This window comes from Doryrhamphus excisus, chromosome 14, assembly GCF_030265055.1.
Source record: "Doryrhamphus excisus isolate RoL2022-K1 chromosome 14, RoL_Dexc_1.0, whole genome shotgun sequence".
NCBI lineage: Eukaryota > Metazoa > Chordata > Actinopteri > Syngnathiformes > Syngnathidae > Doryrhamphus > Doryrhamphus excisus.
Genome location: NC_080479.1, coordinates 18,295,632 through 18,313,141, shown reverse-complemented (window position 1 = coordinate 18,313,141; position 17,510 = coordinate 18,295,632). Strand labels below are relative to the sequence as shown.

The 17,510-nt window shown below is 42.3% G+C and overlaps 1 protein-coding gene across 4 annotated transcripts in view; it reads right to left on the bottom strand.

Annotated features, from left to right (window-relative positions):
- Positions 1 to 6: 6 nt before the first annotated feature.
- smad10a (SMAD family member 10a) overlaps positions 7 to 17,510 on the bottom strand; it is a 32,096-nt gene continuing 14,592 nt past the window's right edge. For 2 of the 4 annotated variants that reach the window (XM_058047000.1, XM_058046997.1), the window contains exons 6-13: positions 16,795 to 17,007; positions 14,821 to 15,084; positions 13,348 to 13,449; positions 13,113 to 13,166; positions 7,286 to 7,469; positions 6,954 to 7,122; positions 5,003 to 5,141; positions 7 to 4,917 (exon numbers count right to left, since the gene is read on the bottom strand). In XM_058047000.1, coding sequence (XP_057902983.1) covers positions 4,706 to 4,917; positions 5,003 to 5,141; positions 6,954 to 7,122; positions 7,286 to 7,469; positions 13,113 to 13,166; positions 13,348 to 13,449; positions 14,821 to 15,084; positions 16,795 to 17,007 — 1,337 coding nt within the window. In that variant the 3' untranslated portion in view covers positions 7 to 4,705. The remainder of the gene's footprint in view (positions 4,918 to 5,002; positions 5,142 to 6,953; positions 7,123 to 7,285; positions 7,470 to 13,112; positions 13,167 to 13,347; positions 13,450 to 14,820; positions 15,085 to 16,794; positions 17,008 to 17,510) is intronic. The other 2 variants (XM_058046999.1, XM_058046998.1) reach the window with 2 other exon arrangements.

The following is a 17,510-nucleotide window of genomic DNA, read 5'->3' as shown; positions in this document are numbered from 1 at the left end:
CAAGAAAAAAAAAAACATTGATCTGTTTCCCTTTAATTATGGATCATACATATAAAAATCCTTGCAAACATCTTTAAAGCATTAGTTATACAATGATGCCGAAGCTTGGTTTTAGTTGTTGCAAACTGCAAGTTGACAGCAACAGTGTTCCACAAATACACAGTGAAAATACACCCAATTCCGTGACGTGGCAGTGATCGGAATGGCGACGCAGACGTAATAAAACTGGGAGTTTGCCTTTTTCTTCAAACACGTCTGCTTCCCTGACCCATGGGCAAAAAGCGTTACAGGTTGAAAGCCAGCCACGCTGTAAAATACACTAAGGTAATAAATTATATTACTATTGTGGTACAATGGATGCTCTGCTATGAAACAGCTGGACACTTTGATAACACAGATACCTGAGGGAACCACAAGATGGCGTCAGAGGTGGGTGTGAGGACCAAACCGTGCTGTGTCTTCCCAAGAAGAAGAAGACAACAAAAACAATCTATTGTTGCTGTGTTTATGCTTGAGAATAAAAAAAGGCACAAATGACAAATATGCATACGTGTTAGTGGGCTGATCTTTGAAAAGCAGCGGACTTTGCAACGAGTTCGAACTCCCAGACTCCCAAGGGGGGTGTTCAACCTTTTTCCAACGGGGGCCAAACACTGAAAATTGGATATTTTTACATTATGATGTAGGTGAAAAAGCCGGTTATTTTTAACACATTTTTGCTGTTTTTTAAATTTTTGAATTTATTTGAATATTTGAATTTTCCTCTGAAATATTCATTTTTTGACCGCTTACCCTCACAAGGGTCATGGGGGTGCTGGAGCCTATCCCAGCTGTCTTCGGGCAAGAGGCGGGGTACACCCTGGACTGGTAACTATTTTAATACCTCATTTAGCCATTGTTATGCTTGAAAAGGCATTTATTTTATTTTTATCTAGGTAAAAATGCATCATTTTAATTATAATTTTCATCATATTCAACCACAAAACTGCAAAATATTAAAAAAAACATGATAGAGTGAAGATGCAAATTTGAAAATGACAAAGGATTACTGTGTTTTCTATAAAAGGTACTTTTGGTTCATATTTTTGCATTTAAAAAAATGCATCATTTTGACGAACATTTTCATCATATTCTGATGAAACTGCAAAATATAGAAAAAAATATAATATAAAAATATTAAAAAAATAATATGATAGAGTGAAGATGCAAATTTGAAAGTTACTAAGGATTACTGTATTTTCTATAAAATGTACTTTTGGGTCATATTTTAGGGTGTCTGGACTAAATATACATGATTTCTTATGGGAATTTGCTTAAATATGCATCATTTTGACGAACATTTTCATCATATTCTACCACAAAACTGCAAAATATTAAAAAATACATGACAAAGAATTACTGTATTTTCTATAAAAGGTACTTTTGGTTCATATTTTTGGGTGTCTGGACTAAATATACATGATTTCTTATGGGAATTTGATTAAATATGCATCATTTTGACTAACATTTTCATCATATTCAACCACAAAACTGCAAAATATTAAAAAAAATAACACGATAGAGTGAAGATGCAAATTTGAAAGTGACAGGATTACTGTATTTTCTATAAAAGGTACTTTTGGTTCATATTTTGGGGTGTCTGGACTAAATATACATGATTTCTTATGGGAATTTGCTTAAATATGCCTATTATGACTAACATTTCCATCATATTCAACCACAAAACTGCAAAATATAAAAAAACATGACAAAGAATTACTGTATTTTCTATAAAAAGGTACTTTTGGTTCATATTTTGGGGTGTCTGGACTAAATATACATGATTTCTTATGGGAATTTGCTTAAATATGCATCATTTTGACTAACATTTTTATCATATTCTACAACAAAACTGCAAAATATTAAAAAAAAAAACATAATAGAGTGAAGATGCAAATTTGAAAGTGACAAAGAATTACTGTATTTTCTATAAAAGGTACTTTTGGTTCATATTTTTTGGTGTCTGGACTAAATATAATTTTTTTTCATATGGGAATCATTGATTCTTTTTTTTTGAACGACTCAGTTCCTGACAAACCTTTTGGAATTAATTAATAACAAAAGGTACTTTTGGTTCATATTTTTTGGTGTCTGGACTAAATATAATTTTTTTTTCATATGGGAATCATTGATTCTTTTTTTTTGAACGACTCAGTTCTTGACAAACCTTTTGTAATGAATTAATAACAAAAGGTTAGTATTATTACTTATTACTTATAGAACATGCCAAGATGAAATGGCCCCCGGGCTGCACGTTGAACACCCCTGATGGAGCGTAACCTCAAGTACTTATCTCGGCTTCCTCCAGCCACACTGAGAATTGTCTCCTGATGAAAACTAAAACAGTCAAAAAAAAAACCCAAAAACTGGAAGTTATGCTGAGTACTTACAGTATGAGGTATTCCAGCTTTGGTGATTGACACCAAACATTTGGTTACATACAAGGTAGCACTGGTTCATTACCAAGACCAACAACACCACTTTAAAGCTAAATGTTTTTGGCTTTTTACTCTTTTGGTATCAAAAAAATATACCATATACATATATATGTATATATATATATATATATATATGAGTGTACTACCAAGGCTGACAAGATAAAGTTTGGGTTTTTAGTGACCAGACAAGCACGGTACGAGCACAAAAGTGACAACACTGACTTCCCTCATCCACAATCACACACAAACACACACACACACACACACACACAGAAAAATAACACACAGCCTTAACTGGAGGTATGCAATTGTAAACGTGTGTGTGTGTACTTTGTTGTTATGAGAAGTTTATAGCAAAGGTAGCTCAAGATGTCCGATAATTATCAGTACCGATCAGGCTGATATCAGCATAAAAATGCAATATCGGTATCTGATAATATTGGCTGATACCGGTATCGGGAATTGAGCATATCGGTTGTTGGGCAACAAAAGTCAATATCGGACATCCCTAAATGTAACCCATTAGAACCCACTTCTAACCTGAACTCATCAGGTCCCTATCGGAGTCATTTAGGAGTGGTGGTCATGTGACAGTCATGTGACTATCCCAGATGGAGGGGTAGGATTTAATAAGCGTTGCTTCTTCCTACTCCTTTTGGACATGTGGAACTGGGAACTGATTATGGGATGCATTCAATTGTAATCTGATGCATGTTCAAATGAAATTAAACCATTACCATTACCAATTAACATAGCATGTTTTTGGAATGTGGGAGGAAACCGGAATACAAATAAAAATAGTAGTAAAAATAAAAAAAATTACAAAAAACAAAAAACACCCAAAATAAAAAAAAAAACAACTTAAACTATATTAGGAAAGCAGGAAGTGAACAAATGTAACAGTTACTGATTGTAAAAGTACCAGATGGAGGGGTAGGATTTAATAAGCTTTGCTTCTTCCTACTCCTTTTGGACATGTGGAACTGGGAACTGATTATGGGATGCATTCAATTGTAATCTGATGCATGTTCAAATGAAATTAAACCATTACCAATTAACCTAGCATGTTTTTAGAATGTGGGAGGAAACCGGAGTACAAATAAAAATAGTCGTAAAAATTAAAAAATTTACAAAAAAAACCAACAACTTATACTATATTAGGAAATAAAATGAAAAAAAATAAAAATTAGGAAATTAAAAAAAAAAAAAAAAAAAAACTTATACTATATTAGGAAAGCAGGAAGTGAACAAATGTAACAGTTACCGATTGTAAAAGTACCAGATGGAGGGGTAGGATTTAATAAGCTTTGCTTCTTCCTACTCCTTTTGGACATGTGGAACTGTGAACTGATTATGGGATGCATTCAATTGTAATCTGATGCATGTTCAAATGAAATTAAACCATTACCAATTAACATAGCATGTTTTTAGAATGTGAGAGGAAACCGGGGTACAAATAAAAAATAAAAATAGTAAAAAAAACAAAACAACTTATACTATATTAGGAAATAAAATAAAAAAAATAAAAATTAAAATAAAAAAAATTAAAATGTGAAAAATTTAAAAATTAAAAAAAAATAAAACAAAAAAAACAATGTATACTATATTAGGAAAGCAGGAAGTGAACAAATGTAACAGTTACCGATTGTAAAAGTACCAGATGGAGGGGTAGGATTTAATAAGCTTTGCTTCTTCCTACTCCTTTTGGACATGTGGAACTGGGAACTGATTATGGGATGCATTCAATTGTAATCTGATGCATGTTCAAATGAAATTAAACCATTACCATTACTAATTACCATTACCCAGTGTTGCCATCAATTGGGTTCTAATGGGTTCCTAACGCTGTACTACTTTTCTTCAGGAATGTATTGAACAATAAGTTCCAGTGTTTCAGTAATACAATATAACGTTTGTACCTATCATATTTGGTTTGTTGCCTTAACGCCATGCTCATGTTGATGGCGAAGCGTAAATGTGTAGATGTGTAGAATAACATTTGGGCTGCTATTGCTCATAATAAGGTGTGTGTGTGTGTGTGTGTGTGTCAATAGTGCAGGGTAAATTGATTGTTACAAGCATTAAGTATCTATTTGACTTTTCATTGGAAATTCAATTAGAGAGGATATTTGGTAGAGAGCAAAAATATCTATATGTGTGTGTGTGTGTGTGTGTGTGTGTGTGCGCACATTCAAAGAATCCCGATGCAAACGCCAGCATCAGAGACGTCAGTTAGCAGGCCCCGGATCAGCTAAAGGCATGGTATGCAAGACCTCGTCAAGGAGCTGCAAAGCGCGGTGCAGGTGGACCTCCACCCAGCAGGGCGTGTGTTTGATGCTCTGCCTCGGGTAATCGGGCCCCCAGCCCTTCACGAAGCTGAGGCGCAAGATGCATAGTCGCCGAAGGTCGTCCACGCCGATCCCCGCCGCCGCAGACAGACCTGTCGGAGGAGGGAACACGTTACCTTGTGTGTGTGTGTGTGTGTATTAATGAATAATATAGGAAGAAGTCTTGGCAACACTCACTGACTGCCGGTGCGATGCCGCCAACGCTGCCCGGTCCGGGTATGTTTCCTGCCACCGCCGCCGCCTGCGCTGCAGCGGCAGCTTGAGCGGTCGCTGCCTGCTGCTGCATCTGTCTGTGGCACTGCCGCAGGTCAAACACCTAACCGAAACACAGACATCCTACATGAAAATGTTGAGTGAGTGAGCGGGAAAAGAGGAACGGGACGACGCAATCAATATTTTGATTTTAAAATCTGCTATCAGAGGTACGATATTTCAGTATGGATCCACACATCACTACTCATCATTCACTCTATTCCTGCTCGGGTCTGCATGTGGATCTGGGTGACGTGAAATGGCATCGAGAGGGACTAAATGGCCTCGGGCGACAACAAAAGATGGCGAGAGACTGGCGGCATGTGGGCTGAGGGAATTATGGGACTGCTCGGTTCCGACACTTGAAGAGGACACCTTTAGTGGTTTTAGTTCCCAGGAGGAGGAGGAGGAGGACAGCAATGAATGACTTTTCATTGTCATTTTCCACGCAACTGTTTGGGGAAAAAACATTTGTTTTTATTAAAATTTTCTTTTTTATAATAATAATTTAATAATAAATAAATAATATATTAATATAATAATAAATAAATAATATATTAATATAATAATAAATAAATAATATATTACTATAATAATAAATACAAATTAAAAATACATTAAAAAAACTTAAACTATATTAGGAAAGCAGGAAGTGAACAAATGTAACAGTTTCTGATTGTAAAAGTACCAGATTGGAATGTAGGAGGAAACCGGAGTACAAATAAAAATAGTAAAAATTAAAAAAATTAAAAATTTCATTTTTTTTTTTAAATTAAAAAAAAAACAAACACCCAAATAAAAAAAACAACTTAAACTATATTAGGAAAGCAGGAAGTGAACAAATGTAACAGTTACTGATTGTAAAAGTACCAGATGGAGGGGTAGGATTTAATGAGCTTTGCTTAACAAAACTTGCAAAACAAAACAAAAAAACAACTTATACTATATTAGGAAATACAATAAAAAAATAAAAATAATAAATAAATAAAAATTAGGAAATTTAAAAATTAAAACAAAAAACAAAACAACCCTACTTAAACTATATTATGAAAGCAGGAAGTGAACAAATGTAACAGTTTCTGATTGTAAAAGTACCAGATTGGAATGTAGGAGGAAACCGGAGTACAAATAAATAGTAAAAATAGTAGTAAAAATAAAAAAAATTAAAAATATTTTTTTTTTTAATAAAAACAACCAAAAAACCCCAAATAAAAAAAAAACAACTTAAACTATATTAGGAAAGCAGGAAGTGAACAAATGTAACAGTTACTGATTGTAAAAGTACCAGATGGAGGGGTATGATTTAATAAGCTTTGCTTCTTCCTACTCCTTTTGGACATGTGGAACTGGGAACTGATTATGGGATGCATTCAATTGTAATCTGATGCATGTTCAAATGAAATTAAACCATTACCATTACCAAAAATTGAGCAAAATCCTGCTTTGTACTAAATGTCCCATGTTATGACATGGACACCTACGGCTTATGGATCAGTACATTTAGTGGGTGTGGCTTAAATACCGATGCACATAGTATAAAATTTCTTTGCATATCTTCAAAGTGGCCCTTGCATCCTTTCATTTCTCACCATGTTGCCTTCACTGGAAAAAGTTATTTTTGTCTTATATGTCCTATTTTCTGTCATTATGTCTACCATACTGTGTAATAAGAGTGTAAATAGGTGTATAGGGCTGTTATTTCATGTGTAGATGGCACTAATGATGTTAAAAAGTATGTTTGGAAGGTTTTCCATTCATAACAAAACAAAAATATGAACAGGAATCCTATCTATCACGGTTGGATCTGGAACCAATTAAACGGCATAAATGAGTGATGACTGTATCACATAAAGTATGTTTATAGAAGAGAACTGACCTTGATGTAGGCTCCAGGGTAGATCTTGTGCACGGCATCACCCGGCGCCCGGCCCGCCTCCCTGTCGAGATAGTAGCTCTGTACAAACACGGCGTGGTCACTCATGCAGCGCATCCACACATCGCCTTCGCCGCGACACTCCAACTGTACCCCTTTACCGATGTGCAACCTGGAACAAACAGGAAGCGAGGAAATCAGATAAAAGCTCTTGCAACCGCGAGGAACGAGGGTGGAATCACGCAAGGAAAACTAAAAGAAGAGAGTCTTCATTTTTTGCCTCAAGCTGAACGGGCGTGACAAACTTTGAGAAAAGTGTCATTTCCTGCACACACCGAGCTCTCTCACTGGCATCTGTACGATGAACGTTACTCAGCTGGCCAAGGCAGAAGCGGTCGCCTCCCGACGGGTCCACGTACCCATCCACCGTCACCACAGGGCAGCTGGAGGGCACCTTGAACATCTCACCCACCTGAACGTCCATTTCAAAGTAGGAGATGGAGCACCAAAACTCTGGTCCTGCACACACAATAGGTAGGTTGACTTTAACAAAGACAAACATGGAAAAAAAAAATAATTTGTATTGGACTGAGTGAAAGAAGTATTTAATCTCCAGAATTGTGACCCCCCCCCCCTTACATGAAGTCCACAAATTAGTCCTGTACCATCAAGCAAGGCACTTGGTGGCAAAGATGGCACCATTTGCCCGGTCATTGATAAATCCAAGCAATCAAAGATAACATCATATTGGCCACACGGGACCCGGGTTCGATTCTCTGCTTGGGAATCTCTATGTGGAGTTTGTATGTTCTCCCCATGCGTGTGTGGAATTTCTCCGGGTACTCCGGTTTCCTCCCACATTCCAAAAACATGCTAGGTTAATTAGCCACTCCAAATTGTCCATAGGTATGAATGTGAGTGTGAATGGTTGTTTGTCTATATGTGCCCTGTGATTGGCTGGCCACCAGTCCAGGGTGTACCCCGCCTCTCGCCCCAAGACAGCTGGGATAGGCTCCGGCACCCCCGTGACCCTTGTGGGGATAAGCGGTAGAAAATGAATGAATATTTTTGCTGCCAGCACACAGGGCACACAGCTAGGAGACCCGAGTTCGATTCCACCCTCTGTGTGTATTTTATATGTTTTCCCCGTGCGTGCGTGGGTTTTCTCCGGGTACTCCGGTTTCCTCCCACATTCCAAAAAACATGCTAGGTTAATTAGCAATTTTGTCCGTAGTTAACTCAGAATTAATCACATTTAATCACAGATAGAAATATTAAAAAAAATTAAATGGTTGGCTGCACGGTGTACGAGTGGTTAGCACGCAGGCCTCACAACTAGGAGACCCGAGTTAAATTCCACCCTGCAGAGTTTGCATGTTTCCCCCGTGCATGCGTGGGTTTTCTCCGGGTATTCTGGTTTCCTCCCACATTCCAAAAACATGCTAGGTTAATTAGCCACTCCAAATTGTCCATAGGTATGAATGTGAGTGTGAATGGTTGTTTGTCTATATGTGCCCTGTGATTGGCTGGCCACCAGGGTGTACAGGGTGTAACCCCGCCTCTCGCCCAAAAACAGCTGGGATAGGCTCCAGCATACCGGCGACCTTCATGAGGATAAGCGGCATAGAAAATGGATAATGTAGCAGTGACCCTTTGATAGTGTTAATTATTTTTTGTTTTGGCTTAGATTCCATAGGGCAGTGAAGGCACCGTAAGCACATGTGTGATAATGATGCATGACTGACGCACAACAAATGCGTGTAGGGTGCGTTTGGTAATGGTATGTTCCAGCATGACAATGACCAATCAAATACTTCCCTTTTACTTAGCACAAATACAAATGCATATCTACTTAAAGAGCAGCATTTTAACTAACTTAACTTATTTATTATTTATATATGAGATGCCGTTTTTTTGTGTTATACTGTATATACAGTATAACGTGTTAGCATATCTACACGTGTTGCTTAAAATATCAATCATCCTTTCCTTTAAAGGAAATCATGTGTTTTGAAATAGTGCTAAAAATGTATGTGTACTCATAATATACATGTACAATGTACATATAGTAAATCAAGAGTCAAACACGCGGCCCAAATGTGGCCCGCAGGACGCTAGTTTAGGCCCCCGCCTTGATATTGTCACGTCTCGGCTTCGGCATTGCGACACGACCCCAAGATGCAGAGAGCAGGAGATCCAAGTGCAGATCAAAAGTCTATTTTAATAAATACTGAAATGATATACAGCAGCAGGATACAAGCAAAGACGGTTGTAGTAGCGTGGGGAGCTACAACAAACAATGCAGCAACAAACTAGGGAGCACGCACCTGAACTAAATAGGAGGGGAACACAATTAGCAACAGGTGCGAGTGATAAGGGAAAAGCAAAGCAGGCAGACAAAACAGGAAACACTACCAAAACAAGAGCACGAAACAGGAACCAAGGCATAGAAGTATAAACCAACTAAACTGTCACACAGGCGAGCTTGCGGATCGTGACAGTACACCCCCCTCAAGGACGGATCCTAGACGTCCAGAAAGTCCAAAGTCACAAAAAGGCAGGGATGGGTGGAGGGAGGTTCGGTGGTGGGTTGCCGGCACAACCCTCGGGGGGTCGTCCTGGATGGTGGACTAGACGAACAAGGCCAGACCTCTCAGGAGGACGGCCAGAAGGGTGAGCGGCCCGGAGGGCACAGGGCTCCTCTGGAGGGCGCCCAGGACAACAGGCCCTGTGAGAGCCATGGATGGACCCCTCGGGGGGGCGGCCAGGGCGGTGGGCCTGGCCGGGGAGGCCGGCCCAACATGGGCGAGGTGACGCCGGAGGAGGAGGCGCGGCATCCCGCCGCGGAAGAGGAGGCGCGGCATCCCGCCGCGGAAGAGGAGGCGCGGCATCCCGCCGCCGAAGAGGAGGCGCGGCATCCCGCCGCCGAAGAGGAGGCGCGGCATCCCGCCGCCGAAGAGGAGGCGCGGCATCCCGCCGCCGAAGAGGAGGCGCGGCATCCCGCCGCCGAAGAGGAGGCGCGGCATCCCGCCGCCGAAGAGGAGGCGCGGCATCCCGCCGCCGAAGAGGAGGAGCGGCATCCCGCCGCCGAAGAGGAGGAGCGGCATAGGATTGGCATGTGGCCGGCGCCAGGACGGGAACGAGAGCTGGGGCACACTGGTGTGTTGGAGACACCAGGACAGAAACTCCAGGCGATGCCGACTGGCATGTGGGAAAGGGCAGGACAGGACCTGAACAGGGAGCGCCAGCAGGAGGTGTCTCAGCCTCTTGACTTGGGGGAGCAGGAGAAGGGTGCTCTTCAGGGCTTGCAGGAGGAGCTGCAGTGAGCCCAGCATCTTGACTTGCAAGTAGGCGACTGTGTTGTCCGATTTGGCTGGCTGGAGGAGGAACCGACTGTGCTTGGCTAGCAGAAAGAAGAATAGGCTGAGAGTCTTGACTCGATTCAGTGAGCCCTGTATCTTGACTTGCAGGTACAGGGCTGGGCTTTGTCTTCAAGCGTGACTGAGGTGTGGGCCCTGTGTCCAGTCTTGCGGGAACAGGAATAAGCTGTGCGTCTTGGCAAACAGAAGAAGCAGCAGATCCTGTGTCTTGACAAGCAGGAGTGGGAACGGAAGTTGCTTCTTCTGATGCAGAACAAAAGGCGCCATCCACCTCTTCCACGAGGAGGATGGTGTGCGCCTCCGAAGCACAGCTTGAAGCACTAGCCCCCCCTTCCGAAGGCGGATCCCAGACGCCGTTCACCACCATCGCTGGAACCAAGGAAGGTAGGACAGGGGCTTGCAGGAAGGTCAGGGGTTCCACCCGCTCTGACCTATCGATCGGAATTCCAGGGGGTCTCACGCGTGGTGTGGTAACAGGCCTGAAATGCCGTAGGGCGGGCACTGGGGGGGTAAGAAGCTTGAGGCAGCAAGGTGGGGGCTCCAGGGAGGTCTGTGGCTTCGAGCACCGCGGAGCGGGGACCGGGAGGGGCGGACCCTTGAAGCTGTGTGGTGTAGGTTCTGGGGGGGTTTGTGGCTTCAAGCCACTGGGCACGGGAGCCAGGGGTTGTAGGGGCTTGAAGCTGCGAGGTCTTGGCATTGGAGGAATTTGTGGTGTCACACAGCTTGGCATGGGAGCCAGGGTTTGCGGAACCTTGGAGCTGCGTGGCCTGGGCACAGGGAGAATCTGTGCCATCACGCAGCTTGGCATGGGAGCCGGGGCTTGGGAAACCTTGGGACTGCGTGGTTTGGGCACAGGGGGAATCCGTGGCGTCACACAGCTTGGCATGGGAGCCGGGGTTTGGGAACCCTTGGGACTGCGTGGTTTGGGCACAGGGGGAATCCGTGGCGTCACACAGCTTGGCGTGGGAGCCGGGTCTTGAGGAACCCTGGAGCTACGGGGTTTGGCCACTGGAGGGGAACGTGTGCCGTGCTCCTCTTCGTATTGCGTGAGAGGCAACAGGGATGTGGAAGAGGTGGTCGGCTGGAGTTCGGCGTGCTGACGTGCTGCGGGGGCCATCAATAGTGGCGTGATGGGCCGGCACTCAGCGACGGCGTGGGGGGTTAATGCCGCCTCGGCGTTGTGTGGCGAGGAGGAATTGATTGGCCTCACCCTTTGACGCCGTGAAGCCTTCACTGGAACAGGTTGCCGAGACGTGCGTCGGCGTCGCGGACGCTCCGGTGTGTCATTGCCGGGTCCCTGGTACACCCACGCCATAGGGATTAGCGTACCTTCAGGCCCCCACACCATGTCCTCAAGTTCCTCCGGAGAGAACAGCAAGCACTCCTCCTCCATCGCCTTAAATATCTGCCAGGTCCAAAAATCACTCTCTGCGAGGTCGCCTTCATCTGGTTGCTGCATTCTGTCACGTCTCGGCTTCGGCATTGCGACACGACCCCAAGATGCAGAGAGCAGGAGATCCAAGTGCAGATCAAAAGTCTATTTTAATAAATACTGAAATGATATACAGCAGCAGGATACAAGCAAAGACGGTTGTAGTAGCGTGGGGAGCTACAACAAACAATGCAGCAACAAACTAGGGAGCACGCACCTGAACTAAATAGGAGGGGAACACAATTAGCAACAGGTGCGAGTGATAAGGGAAAAGCAAAGCAGGCAGACAAAACAGGAAACACTACCAAAACAAGAGCACGAAACAGGAACCAAGGCATAGAAGTATAAACCAACTAAACTGTCACACAGGCGAGCTTGCGGATCGTGACAGATATGAAAGTTTAATGTTAGTGCGGCCCCGCACAAGTTTGATATGGATGCTGTATGGTATCATGTACCCAGAAAAAAATGATTACGTTTGATTAATGTTCATGTTAAAGGTTAAATAACTGTTAATAGTTATCCTCCCTATCCGTGTGGAAGTGGTAAGTTTTTGGCTATTTAAGTTTAAAGGAAATAACTTGAAGGCTACCGTTTAGGTCGCTAGCTCTCTAGTTTACGAGTTAGCATGTGTCTCAAGACCCTGCAGTTGCGCAATATGTTGTAAATAAAAAAAAAAAAAAAAGAGTATAAATGTGACTATAGACTATAGTGTTTTGTCATGTCTACAGGGCTCTAATAATGCTTTGTTCATCTTAATCTGAAAAAAATAATTTGTCTACCCGCCAACTATATGTGGTTTCTTAAGTTTTTATTATTTGCCGTTTTATTATTATTATTATATTTATTTATTACTGATTGATTGATTTTCTTTATTCTTGATCTTATTTTGTGTAGAAAAATAAAAATGAAGATATTTGAGAACAGTGGAATGTTTTATCAGAGCTTTTCTTGTAGAAAATCGGAACCAAAGCCAAGTTTATTCATTTTTCTGTTTTTAATAAATGTGTTTTTTTTTGGAAAACCTGATGCTGCCCAGCCTCACCCAGACCCTAGCTCCAGTGGCCCTCAAGTAAATTGCATTTGAGACCCCTGCAGTAAATAGTCATATTTATAAATATGATGCATGACTGACGTACAACAAATGAGTGTCTGTGCGTTTGGTAATGGTATGTTCCAGCCTGACAATGACCAATAACATACGGCCAACTACTAAGCCACATGGTGCTTAAGGATCAAATACTTTCATTTAGCACCAATACAAATGCATATCTACTTAAAGAGTAGCATTTTAACTAAGCAACATTTGACGCTTTCCAATGCTAAAGTAGTGGTGTGCACGTCTCTTACCTGGATGGTTGGATACGGAGGGGGGGAAAGAGGTGGAACTGTGATGCTGGGACCCTGTAAATGAGAAAATATTAGCAGCAGGATAGCAGCTATAATGGTGGTGGGTGGCATACATAGCATGCTGTAGATGTTAAGCATTCTGCTGTCAGTGAATTGCATAAGCGGTCACATTATTATTATTATTATTATTATACAGGAAGTGTAAATAAAAGGAAGATCCCGAGGCCGGACTCACAATGTTGGTTTGGATGGTGAAGAGGAGTTTGCTGATGGCCGCGACCATTCTGCAGGGGTCCGATTGGAGTGTAGGCGGCTGTGCTGCTGCCTGTCCACACTGCTGCATTGCACAAAAGAAAAAGTCACATCATCTGTCTTTTATTGATAATTCTCTAAGTCATCCATGACACACTCAAAATAACCACAATGTGAAGTTACCAGGAAGTCCATCCATCCATTTTCGATACCGCTTATCCTTATTAGAGGGGCGGGGGTAGGCTGGAGCCAGCTGACTTCGGGCGAGAGGCGGGGTCCACCCTGTACTGGTGGCCAGCCAATCACAGGGCACATATAGACAAACAACCATTCACACTCACATTCATACCTATGGACAATTTGGAGTTGCCAATTGACCTTACATGCATTTCGGAATATGGGAGGAAACCGGAGTACCTGGAGAAACGCACAAGTAGGATTCCTTATTTGTGAATGAAATATTTTCATAATTAGTGCATAGAAAACCTGTTTACAACTTTCTAAATATGCTTTTTAACATTACTAGAGCCCTCAAGACATGAAATAACACCCCTATAGTCACCATTACACTCCTATTATGCAATATATTATACATAGTAAGGCAAAATAATAATACAATCAAAGCTAGCTAGGAGACCAGGGTTCAATTCCACCTTCGGCCATCTGTGTGGAGTTTGCATGTTCTCCACGTGTATGCGTGGGTTTTCTCCGGGTACTCCGGTTTCCTCCCACATTCCAAAAACATGCTAGGTTAATTAGCCACTCCAAATTGTCCATAGGTATGAATGTGAGTGTGAATGGTTGTTTGTCTATATGTGCCCTGTGATTGGCTGGCCACCAGTCTCACTCGAAGACAACTGGGATAGGCTCCAGCACCCTCCCGCCACCCTCGTGAGGATAAGCGGTAGAAAATGAATGAATGAAGCATTTTCATGCATGAAAATTGCTAAATGAAGTAAAATACAAACACAATGCATTCAGAAGACGCATTCAAAGACATTATTAGTGCTCCAGCTATGGAATATTTTAGTAATTTAGTATTCTACTGAAAATTATTATTATTATTGTGCCTGTTGTGGCCAGTGTAGAATACTACATACCATCACAACGTCTTTGAATGCATCTTCTGAATGCCTTCTATTTATATTTGTAGCCATTTTTATGCTTGAAAAAAATTTGACTGATTTGTTGATATGATGCACACAAAGCAGTCTTCTTTCTGCTCTGTTCTCCTGGCGGCATGAGGCGTTCAGGTGCACTAGTATTTGTGAGTGTTAGGTGCTAATTATTTGTCATTTTTATTCATGTACCCCAATTGGTGCACCCCACTTCGGGAACCTTGGATTTCGGTCAGAAATACATACAATTTGCCTAATAATTTGGACTAATAATAGTAAAAATAATAAGAGTGAAGCCAGAAAATGAGTGTAGTAATGTGTCTATTTCTTGAACTCACTATGGAAGGCAGCCTGGCTCTGCGAGTGTTTATTGCTGCTGAATCCATTCTGTCCGTGCGCTGGAGGAGGAGGAGGAGGTAGAGAGGACGGTTGCGGGTGGGGAGGCTGCTGGGGTTGAGGACCTTGCTGCTGAGGAAGAGGTTGGTTTGGAGTCGGGGAACGTGGCGACGCTTGAGACATGACTTGAATCTGCGGAGATGCAGACTGAGGGCGGCCGTCCATGTGGCTGCCCTGGAGTGGCAGCATGGAGCCAGAACTCGACACTGGAGGAGGAGAGCACACAAACATGTCACTCGGAGAGGGGGGGGGGGTGAGTTGCCCTATTTCCCCAGTAAATTTCCCATGTTATTGAAGATAATACCAAGTAGATGATGTAAGAAAGGGGAAAACTTGGGTAATAAAATTCTTATATATCACCATGAGGCTGAGATTTTCTGAAGTTTTCCGCTGGAACAAACTTTCATGAACAACAAACACAGAACTTTCTCCCTTCCAGACACTCTTCTGAATCCAACTATGAATGAAATCATAGTCTGTAAGGAGCAATTTTATCATCCAAATCCCTCCTGCAAAGACATGGTTTAGGTCTATCTTTTATACACTTAAGCCCTAAATGATTCATATGTGGGGGTCCGCCCGTCTAACGGAGTCGGAGGGCCCGGGTGCTGGTCCTCCGATGGCACGGCCTGCAGCTTCTCCCAGTGTGGACGGCCCCAAAGGTGGCGTTTCCTTGTTCCTCAGTACCATGCCATGTCTCCCTACTGTGGGTGATTGTGTGCTTGCGTGTGTGTGTGTGTGTGTGGGTGGATGGGTGTGTGTGGGTCTACTATGGAGGGTGGGAAGGAGGGGCTTTCTTTTTTCTTCATTGTTTTCCTTTTAATTGTGGTAATTGTTTTAATTCTGGAAAGCACTTTGTGTTGCATCTCCTTGCAGGAAAAGTGCTCTACAAATAAAGTTGATTTGATTTGATATACTGGTCAGATTTTGAATTGAATTTGAATTTTTTTGATGCTATCTTCTGGCTGGAAGTGACACAGGAAAGACGTTGCATTAGAGATACAGTCCAATCTTGGTTTTCATCATGACTCCATTTCAAAATGTGAGCTCAAAACCAAAATCGAATCCATTATTTTCCCCCATTAGAAATAACAGAAATTTCCTAAATGTATGGTGCTTCTTAGGAGCGAGAAAGGAGACAGCTCAAAACCAAAACGTACCAAAACCGAATCCATTCATTCATTCATTGGAATGACTGGAGAAAACCCATGCTAACAACATGCTAACAACATTAACCTCAGCCAAACTACCGTATTTTCTGGACTAAAAGTCACACTTTTTTTTTTCCATAGGTTGGCTGTTCCTGCGACTTATACTCCAGAGCGACTTATAAATGAAAAAACTGTTTATGTTCCATAAACTGGCCACCTTTTCTGTTCATGTTTATTTTTTATGTAGCTGAATAAGCATTGTGTTAGCATATCTTACACCTATTCAGCCTGTTCTCTATTCTTTTATTGTTACAACTTGCCTTCCAAGAAGACATAATGTCTGTTTTGGTCGTAAAATAAATACATTTTAATAAATTAAAAGACAGATTACATTGATAAAGGCGTTCCTTATCAATGTAATCAGGCCTGGGCCTTCAGAATCAGGGGTGCTGGCCCCTGTCACATACACACTGTAAGAAATGGCAACTCTCAGCACAGTTTTGTCGTCTTATTGGTCGATCAGAGTTGGCTGTTCAACAAGCGAAGTGACGCCCACAATGGCTTACTGAGGCAGAGGAATTGACATCGAGTGGATGTATTTTGTTTAAAAAGTTGATGTTTATACAGAGCCATAAAGACAGAACTTGGACACACTGCTCCCTCGCCTGGCAACTGTTTTTTACATTTTGAAAATAATTCATATACCTGATCATGTTGGACTATTTTGAAAAAAACTACAAAATATACCGTCATCATAGCTCATACCTTTAGGTGAGACAGGCAGCTGTGTGTATCTGGTGACTGGTGGGGGTCCGTGGGGCTCAGAGGACAAATGTGGAGGAGGCAGGGCCTGGCCGTAAGGGTCTGGGGGAGGCATCTTCAGCGTGGCTTGGTGGTCAGACAGCGGCATGCCAGGTGGGAGGTCCATTTGAATACAGTCATGGATGTATTCTTCTTTGATAAGCCCACTGGGTGGCGCTGCGGGACGCAACAGGACGGTTAGGACAAAGACGTTGAAATTCATTTTTGCAATACCACTGAACTAAATTTACACGACAACACGGATACGACAAGATGCCTGTTCTTAAGGGATGTCCGATATTGGCTTTTTTTGGCTGAAAAACGATATTGTCCAACTCTCAATTTCCGATATCAGCCAATATGGCGGAATAAATACATACAGTATGTATACAGCGGCTTGCACAAGCAGGAAAAAATGATACTGATATTGACTGATATCAATTTTTTTATAGTGATACCAAGCCGATACTGGTTCCGATTATTATCACATACAACAGTATTAATTGGCCCTGTACCCTAGAAACCGCCCATGAATGATACGGGAAAAGGCTGAAATGATACTGTGTCAAAGCCCAGGGTAGTGATACTGATAAAATATAGAGTTTAACCATGTCCAGTATCCAGTATCCCCGTAGGTGTCCACTCAGAGCGTGCTGCTCTGGTATCGTGCCCGTGAAACA